This window comes from Papilio polytes, unplaced genomic scaffold (genome assembly GCF_000836215.1).
Source record: "Papilio polytes unplaced genomic scaffold, Ppol_1.0 DF822178.1, whole genome shotgun sequence".
Taxonomy (NCBI): domain Eukaryota; kingdom Metazoa; phylum Arthropoda; class Insecta; order Lepidoptera; family Papilionidae; genus Papilio; species Papilio polytes.
This window is the reverse complement of record NW_013527026.1, coordinates 912,283-929,529: the sequence shown is the minus strand read 5'-3', so window position 1 is coordinate 929,529 and position 17,247 is coordinate 912,283. Positions and strand designations below refer to the sequence as shown.

Sequence of the window (17,247 nt, the reverse complement as noted above, 5' to 3'; positions counted from 1 at the left end):
TGTGCGTCTCCTCCGTCAATAAAGGGTAGGCAACGCATCTGCAATTGCGGATGTTTATGCAGCGGTCGCTTTTCATTTCGGAGGATTCAGGTGACCGCTAGCTCATTTGCCACCTTATATTATAAAAAAAACGTTGCTAAGTATATCCCTGACCTTGCTAGGGCTGTACGCTCCAAGTTTGCTGAAGCTGGGCCTGCTCTCCATCACGAAGGGGAAGCTATGGCTGTCAGTAATGTGCCAGTGGAAGGCGTTCAGTTTCACCGTCGCAGAAGCATCTAGAACATTGACTTACTTATTAGAGATATGATTGAAAATCGTTGATATATGATATTCCATCATGGGCATTATAAAGAAATTTATAATAGCTATAAAAAGTTCGAATACGACTGTATAAATATTCGGTCCCCCAGCCTAAATCTAGTCTAGTTCTATCGCTGGTGAAATCTAAAAAACTTAACTGACATTTAACAGTAAATCTTTACTGAATAATTCCCTTAGGGAACATTTGGTAAGCATAGTTATACATAATTATTTTCAAAAGTAAATGAACGTCCATAGATCAATGTTCGTGTCAAGGAATGCACTTTGTAGATTCTAGAAGGGAAAAGAAAGAAAGAAATTCGTTTATTCAAAAAAGAAAAGGTAAATGGCCTTTAAGTTTTTTTTGTTTTTGTCCTTTTATATGTTTTAGTGGATATAAATGTAAATCTTACCAATAGTAGATTTGATAACGTCAACGTCGATATAATTCCTCGCGGTGTCGAGCAGGATCCCGCGGTAAGGGTACGTCGGTTTGTCTGTGATGAACACATCTCTTACGATCTGAAATTACATAATATACTTTAAATATACATTTTTCTAGTTTAAAACCTTGCTTTTGTTTATATTTGCAACTAGCTCGCAATGTTGTCCACGTGAAATTCAAAAATTTTTTACTTAACGATAACGTAACTTTTAATGGTGAGAGTTTTTGAAATCGGCTCAGTAGATTTTGAGTTATTTTAATACATACAAAAATACAAATCTTTCATTTTTATATCAGTATAGATGACAAACATACATAAGTGTTGCATAATCTTAAGAATTCGACATATTTAATAAACACCTTTCTATGTTATAATGTAATGAATAGAGCATTATTTTTCTTAACCCATTGTTTTCGCATTAAAACCGTGAAGTTTCGAATTTGAATCAAATTCCGATAGAAATGTTGAAAGTAGCATCGTTCATATATTTTGTTGAGATATTGATAACACCAAAAGTAATCTGATAAATATGCCATATATAAAGAAATTCAAGTATAAATAAATAAGTATAACAACCGATATCTCTTAACGCAGCTCTCAAAGTCGTTAAGTGGTGACTTAAACTATAAGTAATCTAGAACGTAAAACACTGTTAATACATGAATTAAACATCCCGTATATTCTCATGTCAAATCGAAAATGCCAATTTGTAATCCCGCCGAACCTTTTTTTTGTCAATCACAATAAAATGTCAAAGCGACCAATTTGCATATAGGATTTTGTTGCTTATGCAAATTGAACGCAAAACACGACCAAATAAAAGTGTCAACGAACCCTAACCGGTCGGTTTTTTGCTCATCGATATTGTTAACGAACTATATCTAAATAAAGTTATTTTGATATAGCTAAATATTAAAGGATACAGAACAACCGGTTTATAAACAATTTTTGAGAAGTATTATACAAGAAAAGAACACGATATATTTTATTACGTCGATATGCAACTAAGTGTAGGTCTTTAAAAATAAAATAAAAAATCAAAACCAGTAGTCACCTAATACAAACAAATACAGCCTTACAAATAAACGCGGTATAAAGTTAAACTTAGGAATTGGGTATAAGCTAAGATTAGTACAAATTTTGCTTATACTCGGTTTATTATAGTAAGGCAGTGTCTATTGTCCTGACATTGGTAAATGTCCGCGAAAACACTGATAGCTTGTCAATCTTATTACACCTTATGCAGCGTTCACACTGAAATATTAAGGCCACACCGCCCACGAGTGCGGGCGTCTAATAATTCATTAAGAAGCCCCACTGAGGTACGTGATCCAGTTTCAAACCGTAAATAGAAATAGCACGATCTATTCTATAATATGGCTTTAACCTAGTAATTAAAACGTGCAACACCTTATTTAATTACCTGTATAGGATTGCTTAAACGCCTACATTTATCTATACTATTATAATAAAGCGTAAACACACTTCTTTGTTGCCTAAGATGTCAGCATTTACAGCATATTTTTGTATAATTCTTTCTTTAATAAAAAGCCTTACACTTACGTCACGATTTAGGCTAGATATTTTCACGCTACAAACTTAGGGGGTAAATATTTTGGATAAAAACCCTAATGTGGGAAAGAGACCATAAGCTGCTGCCAAGATCAAGTAAGCAAGGTTGTCATGTCATGTCATTTTGCCATTTGTAATTTGACAAATGTAAACAATAAAATATTTTTTTTATAATTCCATGCGGATGAAGTCGCATGGGAACAGCTATGAACGAATAAAAGTAACTATAGAAGGCTGCAATCTTAATAATATTATAAATGCGAAAGTTTATATGGATGGATATTTGTCAGAGGCTAAACGGTTCAACGAATTTCGATGAAATTTGTCATAAATGTAAATGTGATGTAGAGCATAGTCTGAAAGAACACGTAGGCCATTTTCTTTTGTTTTTTTTTAATTCTACTCGGATGACGTCGCGGGCAAAACCTATCATACTAATATTATAAATGCGAAGGTTTAGATATATTTTAGATAAATTCACTTTTGTTTTTTTCAATTCCACGCGGACGGAGTCGCAGACGAAACTAGTATTACATATTTCCATTAGAAATTTTGTTGTAATTGTAAGAGAGAATGAATTCTAGCGTTAAACTTGCGGTCGTTTGTTAAAATTTCATATAAATTTGGTACAATTAAAATAAATATTCTTACCAATAAATGATCACGAATATCATCGTAAACAATGAGTTGTGACAATGTCTCCAGTCCGTGTCGTACGCCGAAGAAAGTGTTGCCAGTTATAGTGGCGTTCACACGCTCGTTGGACATCGACGAGATACGCAGTGTGTAACCTTCGTCCATATCCAGGGAAAATTCTACAAATATACCAAAAAAATAATTCTGAAATACATCGTAAGTGGGGAAAAATAAAAAAAAAACGCATTTTCTTAAACTAAGACTAAAAAAGATTTCTATTAAAATAAATAAATAATTCTTAAGTTTTTAGCCTTCTTATATTAGACTTACCATACAAAATTACTAATGTATTGCCGACGTCTTGATAATCTTACAAAATAACTCCACTATAGAAATTTTGACAAAAGAATTTAAAAAAATACAAATAAAATGGCAATAGAATTGTGTGAAACATTCTTTACATTGATTGAGTCATCAACATATCTATCGAATTCAAGTCACTGACCTGTGTCATAAATACAATCAGTGTTACATGATTTTAGATTATATTTCTATGGACAGAAAGTTTAATATTGCTTGAAAATTTATTTATTAGTTACGTTTTTAATTTGAGTACAACAGTGTGTTGATTTTTAATTTCGTTTTTATTGTTACATTTTGCAACTTGTGTTCGAAATGGTTCCTTCATAGCCGTATCCGCATAGCAAAATGCAAGGCCGTTCCAATGACGTATGATAACCTACAACTATGAATATTAAATACGCGACTTACTCCTAGTTAATGTTTTTTCATTTATATCAATAGCTTCAAAGTTAAAATACTGGTTGGACAAGAATTCTTTATAAATGTGAATTTCAACTGTCGTCTGTACAAGAACATGTTTCTCTGTTTTTTTTTTTAAATCGTATGAGAAAAAGACTATTTTTAAAGCGAGTTTAGATGTTATTTACAATCGATTAATAGTTTATTGATAGTTATCTTCTTACCTTTAATGTCTGGATTTTCATTGACAACAAAAATGGTTAGCGCTTTGCCGCTCGCTTTCGCTGACATACCAGTAGGCACCGCTAGAGACACGATCTGTCTAAACCTCTAAAAATAGAAAAAAAAATCCATAAATTAAAAAAAAATAGTACAACGTATTTTCATCATTAACCTAATACAAAAGGAGGTCTATAATGATTTACAGATGGCACTAAGATTTAGGCGCACCATTTGTATTATAATTGTCAACGCTGGCCATCAACAAAGACAAACTAAATATAAATAATAAAAAAGTAAAACATGATTTTAGGCTAAAAACAAAAGAGTGCAAGATGTGATAGGAAAGAAAGTAACAACGTAAATGTAAGCTCTTGTAATAAATTGTATATACCTATATTGGTTTAACTGTTTTTTTTGGGTAGCATAGACAATGTTGCCATATTTCCAACAAATTGAAGAAAAAAAGAAACCAAACTTACCTGTCCAGCTTCATCCAACAAGGAATCAGATCTACCACGTTTCGGAATCTGTATGTCGATGTTATTTATGTTGATTTTTGACAAAAAGTTGCCTAGATTCGTCTCGCCGGTGGGCTGCGGCCATAGGAGACCTACGAGCAAAGTATAATTAAAAAATAAAGATCAAATTAACACATACCACACTAATTACACGGTTTATAAAAGTATATGAAAAATTGTCAAATTTATCTAAAATCCTTTCCTTTCATTCCTTTATTTTATACATTTACTTATAGTTAAATAGCGATTTGTGATCCTCTGATCTTTTGCACCCTTTTTTAAAAAAAAAACAGGGGACGCATATTAAGAGGAAATATGCTCGTTATGTGTGTCCTCTGTCGATAAAACGAAGACAACGCATCTATATACATGTCTAAGTCACTTCACTATTTCAGTGAATGAAGATAGCCGGCTGTTTATTTGCTACCTTATGAAAAAAAAAATCTGTAAAACGAATTATCTGCTCGAGGTTCTAAGAGTTTACCATATTCATTGCAGAACATCTTGCAAGCCTCTAAACTGAGAGCGGGCTCTTTACTCTCAGGATCATTGAGAGATTTCACACACTTGCTGTTCTCACATTCCCACTTCCATGGAGACTTTTCATCTTCTGTGTGGACACTGGAATTATACAAATGGGGTTAATGTATGTAAAACTATATCGTTAGCTATTAGTGCATTTTAAAAGAAATCAATTCACACTCTTTATAAGATGTAAATCTTACTAATATTATTAATACGAAAGTTTAGATGGATGGATGTTTGTTAGAGTTTGTAGCCTAAAGTGCTGAACGGATCACGACGAAATTTGACAAAGCATAGCATAGTCTGGAGGAACACAGGCTCGCTTTTGTTTTTTTTTATTTCACGCGGACGGAGTCGCGGGCGAAATTTAGTTAAGAAATATTTCTATAAATTTAATAAAGTTTTGTTACAGAAAATCTTAAATGTTTATTCACATGGCATTGAAACACTTTATTGTGTCTTTCTTTAATATTTTGGAATGTTTTCTATATTTTTGAAAAAAAAAACTCATGCTAGGATATCTATTTTTAGTGTAACAAATGCATACAGTAATAAATCATAGGACGCAGTTCCATAGTACGAATCTGCACATATCAACGTCAAATGTCATCAGAATCTGCTGCATAGATCAATAGTTAATTGATACCGCCTGGTGTTCAACAATAGTCAGAATAGTACCTTTTGTATATACTATCTGACTACATTAACCCCAATTTTATATTATATGTTGTACGTCTTATAATCTACTAACAATATATAAATGTTTCGTGCCTGTCCTTTTTGAGGTATATCAACAAGATTAGTTAATTCAAGTTTAAAATCTTCATACCGTTTCACACCCACGAATCATCTTAAGCAGAGCAAGGAGTAATGTTGCCAGTCTCTCACAAATTATAATAAAACCATAAACACATTGGCCTAATCCGCTGAGGGAGAACCATAAACAAGAGTAGAATAGAATATAACTAAGTTTCCTCTGTCTTAAAACTTTTTGTTGAATACAAAATGATTTGCAGATTTTAATATTTGATTTTTTTAAAGCGTTTATTAATAATTTTGGAAAAACTTTTAAGGAATGTCTTGTTTTCAGGAAGTTTCAAATTGATACAAACATGAACAGAATGTAAACAAACAATAGAATGTTGTAAACATTTCTACTTATTGTAATGTTTTATATTACATACGATCTTTAGTTTCACGATTGCGTGAGCGAAACATAATTTCGCTTTGTTTTGTACGATTCATAGAAATACTTACGTGTAACAGTTCTTGGATTTTTTGTCTTTGAATGTACTAGCTTTCGCCCGCGACTCCAACCGCGTGGTAAACAAAACCAAGTAGCATATGTGTTCAGCCTGACTATACTCTACATTTATGCCTAATTTCATTGAGATCCGTTCAGCAGTTTAGGCTACAAACTCTAACAAACATCCATCCATCCATCTAAACTTTCATATTTATAATATTAGTATGATTTTTGTTTTAAACTTTGTTTTAGTTTTATTGAGAGAAGAGGACAAACGAGGCGGGAAAACCAGGATGATCAACGATTCCCATCGACATCCGAAATACAAGAGAAATTATTACGTGTTATTTGTACAGAAATTATTAAGTTACGTGTCCGCCGTGTTAAAAGTTATATTTAATTACGATAAACAACTTACTATCCTATTATTATTAAAAAACAGAAGACGTTTAATAACTGCCGTTTACGAATCCCCATGGCTGTAACAATCTGAAACAAAAATATCACATTACTAGCTGTTCCTGTGCGACTTCATCCGCATGGAATTACGAAACTTTTATTTCATTGTTTACATTTTTCAAATTACGAATTACAAATGTCAAAATAACATGACATGACGACAACCTTGCTTCCTTGATGTTGGCAGCAACTTATGGTCTCTTTCCCACGTTAGGGTTTTTATCCAAATTATTTACCTTTTTATTAAAAAAAGAATTATTCAAAGATATGCTGTAATTGCTGACATCTTAGGCAACAAAGAAGTGTATGTTTACGCTTTACGCTTTATTATAATAGTATAGATTAAAGAAATCTAACTTATGATTGACATAGTATATTGGCTAAACAAATCCTAATAATATATTCCAAGCTTAAGAAGTGAGAAGATGACATTGTATCTATGACTTTATACTTAGTAATATTATAAATGCGAATGTTTAGATGTATGCTTCTTATTACCCAAAAAATATGGGTCGTGATAACATTAAGCACCAACGTAGAACATAATCTGGAAGGACGCACATACTACTTACTAAGTTTTTTTAATTTCACGCGGATAATGTCGCAGGGTAAAGCAAGTTTTATGACTGCAGTAGGAAGGCTGATATGTCTAGAATAGAGACTGCTTGAAAATAGATGTGACATTGTACAGACTGTAAAGAAAGAGGTAATAGAGCAAGATTTAAATAGGCATTTACTTATTACATGTATACTAAGTGGTTGATTTATAATTAAGTCTATTCTGACATTTACATTATGCTAATTTAGTCATTACTAACGACATTGTCTACATAGATTATAATATGTGTGTTAATACTGTTGTATGCATTGTAATAAAATGTAGTAAGTCGCATCTTAATGAGACCATACCAATCCATTACAATATCGATAATCTCAGAACCTTGATAGGTCAACGTAGGCCAAATAAAGGTGTCGACGTGACTTTTTTCTTTGTGTGTCAATGTCATTGAGAAAAAAATAAACAATTAATGTCGTCCTGATCCTGAGACAACAGATATTGGAGTACTATGGTTAAAACATTTAAGAAACATATAGACTAGAGTAGACACAGGGAACAACATTTTTTACCGGTAACTTCTTTGAAAGGTACTATGTTATGTTAGTTGCCTTTAGTACATTTTTACAAAATTGTAATAAGCTCCATCTTATGACGGCTGATAGAAATGTATGGAAGAGCTGGACATAGTGTGCCGACCCTCCGTAAGGGAGATGCAAGTTTATGATGATGAAACAGTGTCACAGGCAATATAGACAATTAATTTCAATACAATTAATTACATTGACATGTCCATAAATAGATAGCGTTAGTGGATTATGTGAAAAATGTCTCAAGTGAAGTGTAAACTATGCTTCCTCTATATTTTCGAATCTCTTTGTATGGTTTACACTCTCAAAAATTCTTTACCGCGATCAACCGCAACCAACGCCAAAATGCCGAAAAACGGATATTAAATACAATAACCGGTAATCCATACTCTTAACCATTAGGTTATAGCGCTTGATTATTTATATATACTCTCAACGTACTGTCGTTATACTTATTTTGTAGTTGCAGCCAGTCGTTTCTCTAAACGCGGTCTGTTTTCCTAGGAACAATAGCTACCAACCGGGCATAGAAAACTTGCGGAGTACAGAAAAGTTTCAAGTCTCAGATATGTAATGCACACATTTTTTCTTTTTTTTTCTATCTTTCTACACCGCAGTTATTACTCTAAATAAATGTGAATGTTGAAAAACGTTACATTTATTCGTTTCAAGTCGCTATTTCCTTTCAATGTTATTTTACGTACTGGGATAAAAGTGAACGATTAAACTTTTGATCAAAATACACTTATTAGTCAAAATATATGAAAAAAGATTAATAATTTGACGGACTTTTATAGAAAATTTACAAATTACGTACAGTTTTGGCATAATATGCTTTTTCAGCGCATTAGTGTACGTAACAGTTTTCTATTGTTCCATATAAAAATATATTAAAACACAACTAATCAGTCAAATCTATACTAATATAATAAAGCGTAAACACACACTACTTTGTGACGTAAGATATCAGCAATCACAGCATATTTTTAAATAATTCTTTTTTCAATAAAAAGCCCTACACTTACGTCACGGTTTGGGCTATATATTTTTACGCTATTTAACTTAGGGGTTAATAAATTGGACAAAAACCCTGATGTGGGAAATGGACCATAAGCTACAAGTTGCCAACATCAAAGATATAAGATTGCCATGGTTCGTGGTCATCCCATGTCATTTTGACATTTGCAACTGATAATTTGACAAATTTAAATAATAAAATATTTTTTTTATAATTTCATGCGGATGAAGTCGCACGGGAACATCTACTATATTATAAACAAGAACATCTTGAAGAAATATATCAATTCGCAAATATTTTAATACATACTTAGTTTGTTTTCAATCGGTTACATTAGTATAAGGTAAAATTTCAAATACAAGAAGGTCATCAATTTTTAGAACAAATTTAAAATCCTACATCTAACCCAAATCGTTTTCGTCCACCTCTGACCTTTTCAAAACCTTATATATTTATTTTATTCGCCCAAAGAGATTACATTAGATAGGTGTATCTCGTAAAAACGGACAAGCTCAGGTTAAATTTATACGTCTTGTTTCAAGGCACCTTTAATATTAGAACAGCGGAGCCTTCATAAGAAAGGAGTAAAAAACGCTTACAAAACCTCCTTAATAATAGATGATTTACTTAGACTTATTATCTCTTGTGTTAGATCCATTTTAATTTAAAGAGTATAGAATCTTAGATACAATAACGCAAATTGTAGACTAGATTTGAACTAGATCTTAAACGTGACTTTTTTTTACCTATTTCATTTGAAATCCGAAATTTTGTAAATATAAATTTCAATATATGGCCGTAACACGAGAAAGTACTAAAAATTCCGTTGTCCACTTTGTATGAGATTCGGTGTACTTTACGGCCGATACAAATATCATTTTGTTTCGATATCGATACGAATATTTCTCGCAAATTTTCGTGTTAGCCACCAATTGTTTTATCTACGGAAATAATTTGATAACGTTAAACTAGTCGGTTGGCAAATCAATAAGTTTGATAAGTGATTGTGATATTTTATGTTTGATGAAGTCGGTTTCCCTACATTACATACGCAAACAAATATCCTAGATAACGGAAATAGGGTTTTTGATTATTTTTTTATTATATTTTTTCTTTGTTATCTATACTAATATAAAGAGGGATTTTTTTTGTATGTATTGGTATAACTCAAAAACTATTGAAGTGATTTTAAAAATTCCTTCACCGTTACAAAGGTAACTGTAACAGAGGCTATATGTTTTGGTTATTTTTAAATTTCACGCGGACGAGGTGGCGAGCAACAAAGAGTTTACAATATTGTTACAAACATGCTATTTAATTGTTATTACTATTATAAATAAAATGAAAAATAAAAAACAAAGTAACATTTTATCTTATCAACACTACAACACAATTAGGAATTAGGAAAAAAAAACAAAGTATTTAAGTAATAAAAAACGAAGTATTTGAAATGTGTATTGCAATGCTGAGCGGATTGGGTCCTCGCTCAGCTATAAATGCTGGATGTTTCTGATTGAAGTACCCAGCGCATATTCCGCGAGAACCCTTGGGATCATCCACACGTCAGTAGTAGCGATGGATAAACAGACAGTATCATTTTACATGCATTTGAGTAAATAAAGTAAAAAAAATATTACTAAGATGCCTCAAAAACAGTAATGGAACTTTTGCTATAATAAATCATAATGTTTACATATTTACATACAAACTGCAAAACATTACACATTTGTTTTTTATCGGATATTGACAGATATAAAGTGCGAAGTAAACGATAGCATCTGTAGTGTAATAAATACTACATCCTCAATAACCGCTATACATCCGAAAAATAAATCCGATTACTTGCGGATATCATTTTCGTTTAGCATCGATAAAACCGATAAAGTAACTATAAGTCATTCGTAAATGTATTTCCGACTTTTATTTCTTTACTTTACTTTTTATTACTTGACTACGGCTTTCTGGAATTATGTTTTTAGTAATTGTTACATAGATAAAATTATCTAGTGACAAAATAAATAATGAAAGAAAATGTATAAAAATATTTTTCTCTGTATTCTAAATCGTTTAAACTTTTACTATTGGTAAATTAAAAAGAGATATTCTTGATTGGAACTACGCAGAGGAAAAAGGTATATTTCAAAACGTGTTCACAACAATACGAGGAAAAGTACTTACATCGAAGGTTACAGCGTCCACTCGACGCCGTGAAGGCAAACACTGTGACAGTTCGTTCGAACTTGGTCCGGACGCGCGAAACGATCTCCCGCCAATCGAAACTTGTTTGAGAGTAACCGTCCGCTAAGAATTAACATTTAAATATTGCCCAAATATTATTGTATCTTTAAACTCGTAATAAATTAAAACATTAACATAATTACTAAATTACTCTGGATGGCTATTAAAATGGTTTTGTATTCATTTATGGTTTATTTTTTTGGATCAATGAAGGTATTTACTAAAATGAATTTTATTTCAACGATAAGGCTTATAGATCAAGAAATGGATTAACTACCTGGCAAAAATATAGCGACATTAATTTAGAAAAAACATAAGACAATAATAAACAAAAATGAGACGAGTCGAGTATAGGTATAAAAGACAACAGAGGACAAAGAGTCATTCTAGGACATTAAAAGGACAAAGGTTCCAGACGAAAAGGACCTTCTTTTTGTAATAACCGCATATATATTTTAAGATATTGTTTTTAACATTAGTTGCGAATTGCGCAGTATTATAGCCAAGTAATTAAACAGCGGAGTTGTTATATAGAAATCTTGGGTTTGAGGTTTGAGCCTAGCCGCATACCACCGCTTCTTCGACTATAGAATTAGAGAAGGAATTTTCCAAAACCTAATAGTAGATGCTGTTTAGGTTAATTTGATCTACAATTTGAATTATCATTATTACTTGCTAAAAATAGCACCAGTACCTTGGTTTACGGATTCATTTGGGATATTGAAAATGAAAAAAAGTATAACGGCCAAATACCAAGATAGTAAACTATAAAATTAAGAATAAAGTAAAAATGACGTATGTCAAGCTGACAATATTCCTGTTTGTCAATTTGACAAATCTTTCAATTCAATTGCCAAAGACAAATGATTGATTGCTTACAATCTAAATAAGGTATAAGTTTATTATAAATTACTTACTTTTATGGTATACTGGGCCTATTATTGATTAAATATGGATCCTGCACTATTGCGCGAAAGGGAGGCGTTTAAGAAAAAAGCACTCGCTACGCCAAGGTACGCTACAACCTTACTAATCGACTACTAGCGTTATTTTGTCCGCTTACGACGACTGCCACTTTCACTTTTCTCTCGCTCCCACTCGTTACAATGTTTTATTGTCAATTATTCATCTTAAAACGGAAACCTTAAGGAATTATCTAATAAAAGTTAAAATTAGATAATTCATCCTTTGCTATTGTGTTTATTTGTCATCAATTACTTTCAACTGACATTGACATTTGAATTAAGAAGTATTCGCTCGCAATAATATTAAAACCTTATTGATAGGAATATAGATCTGTTTTTCATTACTATTGAGATGTTCTTTATTGAATAAGAGGGTATTGAGTTTATTTTAATTATAAACATTTTCACAGTATAGAAAAGAAGAAAAGAGATGACACCCAGTTCAAAGATGAGTCAAAGAAATCCAAATCAAAATCATCCAGCTCTGCTAATGCACAACCTAAGATTGATGCTACGAAGTGAGTATATTTTTATCTACCAAATAGTTAATAAGTAAATTGTGTCTGGCTATATTACACTTCAAAGTATAAAACTATAATGTTTTTTTAAAGTTAACCAGTGCCTTGCTTGGCAGACTTATTGAAAGGCCAAATTTAGAATAAACACACACATCTTTGTTTTGTAGGATATCATCAAACAGCACAATTTTGAATATCATTTTTTTCTTATTAAAGCCCTACAACACACTTTAAGATATGTTTTATATTATAAAACTTAGGGGTGGATGAGTTGTGTTTAAACTACAAGCCAATAGAAGCAAATTTAATTTTATGACAATAGCATGGGGTTTGTCATTGGAGCATTTAAAATTTGACATTTGCAATTGAACATTTTATGGAATAAAAACACTAAAATAAAGTCTTAATAATGTAATTCAGATGAACTTTGAGGAACTGCTAGCTATTAATAATGCTTAAACGTTTTTAGCTATAAAACAATGACGGGCAGCTCTTCTTACCGTTTTGGAGTGCTTGCCCGTATTGTAAGACATATGAGAGCCAGACATCAAGATGGTGATGACCATCCTTTGACACTAGATGAAGTACTCGATGAAACCAATCAACTGGATGTTGGTAATAAAGTTAAACAGGTTTGTATTTTAGAAAAATAGAAACAGATTAAAGTTCTGCTATAGTCAATTCTTCTATCCAATATTATCATTAAATTGACTAGTTGTAACTTTTTACAGTGGCTGCAAACAGAAGCACTACAGAATAATCCAAAAATAGAATGCACACCTGATGGAAAGTATATTTTTAAAGCTGTGTACAAAATAAAAGACAAAAAATCATTGCTCAGGTAATATTTAAATGTAAAATGATTTTGCATAATGACCTTAAACAGACTTTTTATGAAATACATTATTTTGTATTATTCTTTCGCAGGTTATTAAAGCAACACGATTTAAAAGGACTAGGGGGTATTTTATTGGAAGATGTACAAGAGTCATTACCACATTGTGACAGAGCTCTTAAACATTTAGCACAAGAAATACTGTACATCACTAGGCCCACAGATAAAAAGAAAATATTGTTTTATAATGATAAAACAGCCAAATTAGATGTAAGCTGATTGGTTTCAATTTTTTGTTTAATAATTTATGTTATAAAATTCAAAATATGATTGTTTTTTAAGGTGGATGAAGAATTCGTTAAATTATGGCGTGCCACTGCTGTTGATGCGATGGATGACGCAAAAATCGAAGAATATTTAGAAAAACAGGGTATTAAATCTATGCAAGACCATGGACCTAGAAAACCAATAGCACCTAAAAGAAAGAAGGCCTCACAAAAGAGAAGACAGTTTAAGAAACCAAGAGATAATGAACATTTGGCAGACGTTCTTGAGACATATGAAGATAACACATTGACACAAAAAGGTGTATCTATAAAATAAATGATTTTATTAGTTAAATACATTTGTTATTTTAGAAATAATATAAGACATCTCGGTAAATAATTAATAAACTGAATATGGCTATATTCTGGCTAGAACAGTCTGAAAAGATATTTGTCTCATGCAAATATCGTTTCATAATATTTTTAATATTGTTTTACGTAAGATTGATGATTTACTGACTGCAGGATAAACACTGGCAATCGTAGATTTCTTAGTTATGTTCGTTGTCTATGGTTTTGGCTCAAATCGGCACGAATCGAAAGCCGTAAAAAGTGACACGATAAAAAAAAAGTGTTTGACATAACTGTCAAATGTCAAGTTTATTGGTTTATAAATAAGATAAATAACTATTTTGTTTGGTTAAAAATACATTTAACACTTCCTGGATATTGGATATATTTTAAGAATTAACACAAGTAATGGCTAATAATGCTCAGTTCGTCGTTTCATCGCAACTGCACGAAAAGAATATCTGTTCGGCTTTAAGTTGTTTACAACAAGTATGTTTAAATTTCCGATTTATTATTTTTATAAGTATATAACAATGTATTTAAATTATATGTGTTGTATATCCACTATAGAAACTATAATTAAAAGACATTATGCTCTCAAACATTTACTTTCAGAATGGCGAGTTTGTTGATATGACTTTAGCGGCTGATGGGCACTTTGTGAAGGTCCACCAAGTTATAATAGCCATAGCAAGCCCTTATCTTAAAGATCTAGTTGCCTCAGCAAATTGTCAACATCCCGTTATATTTTTAAATGTAAGTTAATTACATTTTCTTTAAACCATAACCAAATCCAAATAGTCAGTGTCACTAAATACGATAAATATACGATTTATTAAATGTAGAGTTACTTTTCAAAGCAATCATCTATAAAAAATAATTTTGGTCTTATATATATTTATTATTATGGAAAATCCATTTATCATACTTCAAACTAATATTATTAATGCGAAAGTTAAGATGTTTAGATGGATGGATGGTTAGAGTTTGTAGCCAGAGAGCCAGAGAATAGAGTTTGTGAAACGGATTCCGATGAAATTTGGTACAAATGTAGAGGATAGTCTGGAAGAACACATAGGCTACTCACTTTCTTTTTTTTTAGTTCCATGCGTATGGATCCCGGGCGAAAGCTAGTATTGAATAAAATACATGATTAATTACCTTTTTGACTCATGACAATTACTTCAAATATATTTAAATTGTGTAATAATTTCAGAAAATATCACATGCAACACTGTGCTTGATACTAGAATATGTTTATACTGGAGAAGTAATAGTATCTACAGACAATTTGAAGGAATTAGTAGAAGCGGGTAAAGAACTGCACATCAAGGGCTTAGAAGATATGGTAATACAAACTTATTTTCTTAATCGAAAAGATTTGTATTTTTGAATTTATTTGAATAACTTTAATATGACTACTAAGCTGGTTTCTAAACAATCGTCAACCATTGACAAAGTATTTCATAATAACAAGGGCTGTATCAATTACTTTTTTTTTTGCATGGACAAAGTAAATGAGTAGGCTATATTATTTCCAATCTATTTATGAGGAAATTCAATAACATTTACTAAAAAAAAAATCCATGTATTTATTTTAATTTTATTATAATAATTACACTTAACATAAAATGTAATAGTTTACTAACAAATAATGTGAATTGAATTAAATGTGTATTAAGCAGTTCTTATTGGACACTTGGACACTTTCATATTATTATGTATTAAAATATATAAATAAATAAATAAATAAATAAATAAATAAAAATATTGTGTTCAGAAAGATAATAAAGTGTGGTTTATTTCAGAATTTACAACATGCCGCATATGTGAATCCAAAAAACGAAACCGATGATGATGAAAAGAATCCAATGAACGAGATTTATCTTGAAACAAGCAGCATAGACAATTATGTGGCGGAGGACAAAATGTAAGACATTTTATCTTTGATTCTTCACCTACTACCCCCCCCCCACTATTCCTTTCGTTTTCTAATATTTTCGTATCAATATTGTTGTTTTAAATAAAGATAAATGTATTGATAAATAGCAAAAAAAAATATTCAGATGAATTGAGTACCTCCTTCTGTTGGGATGTCGGTCAAAAATAGTTAAAAAGCTAACACTTTAAAATGATAATACTTTTAATAGTTTAGAATGGCCAAACAATGGCACACAATACAATGATTTTGGAGATTTTGGAGTACTTAGGTATATGAGGATCAAAATTAGACATGACAAACTATGCATTCTCAATTCTAGTTATTTGGATAATTTCAGAATAAAAGGGCTATATTATTATGACGATCAATTAGTAATGTCAATAATTACAAAGTAAAAATAATTTGTTGTCTGTGAAGTGACATTTCTATACAAAACTAGCTTAATAGGTAAACTGCCACCTCTGTTACCTTACTTACTCTTTGTTAATGATCTTGCGATCGAGGGTTCAACTCCCGCCATTCTTGGAGCTTAGTTGAAATGGATAAAGGAAATATTAGTAAATCAACAAAAATTACTTATATTTTTATTTAAAAAGTGTGAAAGTTTACTTGGATGATTTTTTTTTACTACATATATCCAGCGTTAATAGAGTTTATTTTTAGCTTAGATGTATAACACAGTCCAAAGATCATATAGGCTACTTTTTAGGTAATAAGTATTTTTGCTTCATTTTTACTAATGCACGGTTTACACTGCCAGTACAATTGGTGCTCACAACTGGACTGTTCAACTGTCACAGTGTAAACTCTTACTGGTATGAGTCCATACAATTTATGTCTGGCTGTCAACTGGCCAAGTGCTTGAGGGAAGTTAGTGTGGTTGCTAGTAAATATAGTGTAAATAGTTATTTTGTGATTGTAGCAATATTGACATAAAAGACATGAATGATGATGATGACCAGGAATTATTCCTAGAGGATATGGAGCAAGATGATAAAATTATCAATGAAGAAAGTCAAGATGACAATGACGACTACTTTACGGGGGATCATTCATATCGTAAGTAGAACATACTTTATAATATTACTAGCTTTCGCCTGCGACTCCGTCCGCGCGGAATTAATAAAACAAATGCAAGTAGCCTGTGCGTTCTTCCAGACTATCCTCTATATAGAGGCCAAATTTCATCGAAATCCGTTCAGCAGTTTAGGCTACAAACTCTAACAAACATCTAAACTTTCGCATTTATAATATTAGTACGATCTTACTCCATATTATAAAC

General features: G+C 31.4%; 3 protein-coding genes across 4 annotated transcripts in view; 2 read left to right on the top strand and 1 right to left on the bottom strand.

Moving 5' to 3' along the window:
* The window catches only part of LOC106106643 (chitooligosaccharidolytic beta-N-acetylglucosaminidase), a gene marked incomplete in the record, with an annotated part of 19,341 nt that extends 7,063 nt beyond the window's left edge, over positions 1 to 12,278 (bottom strand). The window contains 9 exon segments of the mRNA XM_013287261.1: positions 154 to 275; positions 714 to 822; positions 2,970 to 3,133; positions 3,941 to 4,046; positions 4,418 to 4,548; positions 4,941 to 5,077; positions 6,646 to 6,716; positions 11,029 to 11,151; positions 12,006 to 12,278. Coding sequence (XP_013142715.1) covers positions 154 to 275; positions 714 to 822; positions 2,970 to 3,133; positions 3,941 to 4,046; positions 4,418 to 4,548; positions 4,941 to 5,077; positions 6,646 to 6,704 — 828 coding nt within the window.
* LOC106106645 (transcription initiation factor IIE subunit beta) lies at positions 12,010 to 14,027 on the top strand. The gene is made up of 6 exons (XM_013287265.1): positions 12,010 to 12,101; positions 12,464 to 12,571; positions 13,041 to 13,203; positions 13,303 to 13,412; positions 13,499 to 13,676; positions 13,749 to 14,027. Exons 1-6 carry the CDS (start codon positions 12,040 to 12,042, stop codon positions 14,007 to 14,009), a joined length of 882 nt encoding a protein of 293 aa, XP_013142719.1. The 5' UTR covers positions 12,010 to 12,039; the 3' UTR covers positions 14,010 to 14,027.
* A 303-nt stretch (positions 14,028 to 14,330) lies between these two features.
* Positions 14,331 to 17,247, top strand: part of LOC106106644 (transcription factor GAGA-like) — a 5,907-nt gene continuing 2,990 nt past the window's right edge. For both annotated transcript variants that reach the window (XM_013287264.1, XM_013287263.1), the window contains exons 1-5: positions 14,331 to 14,512; positions 14,639 to 14,779; positions 15,240 to 15,371; positions 15,832 to 15,953; positions 16,888 to 17,024. In XM_013287264.1, the coding sequence (XP_013142718.1) occupies positions 14,432 to 14,512; positions 14,639 to 14,779; positions 15,240 to 15,371; positions 15,832 to 15,953; positions 16,888 to 17,024 (613 nt within the window). In that variant the 5' untranslated portion in view covers positions 14,331 to 14,431. The remainder of the gene's footprint in view (positions 14,513 to 14,638; positions 14,780 to 15,239; positions 15,372 to 15,831; positions 15,954 to 16,887; positions 17,025 to 17,247) is intronic.

Bases quoted from the DNA above. Each gene is read 5' to 3' on its own strand.
- LOC106106645 (XM_013287265.1), top strand. From the start codon at position 12,040: ATGGATCCTGCACTATTGCGCGAAAGGGAGGCGTTTAAGAAAAAAGCA. The intron at 12,102-12,463 runs GTACGCTACAAC...ACATTTTCACAG, and splicing joins AAAGCACTCGCTACGCCAAG to TATAGAAAAGAAGAAAAGAG. The intron at 13,413-13,498 runs GTAATATTTAAA...ATTCTTTCGCAG, and splicing joins GACAAAAAATCATTGCTCAG to GTTATTAAAGCAACACGATT.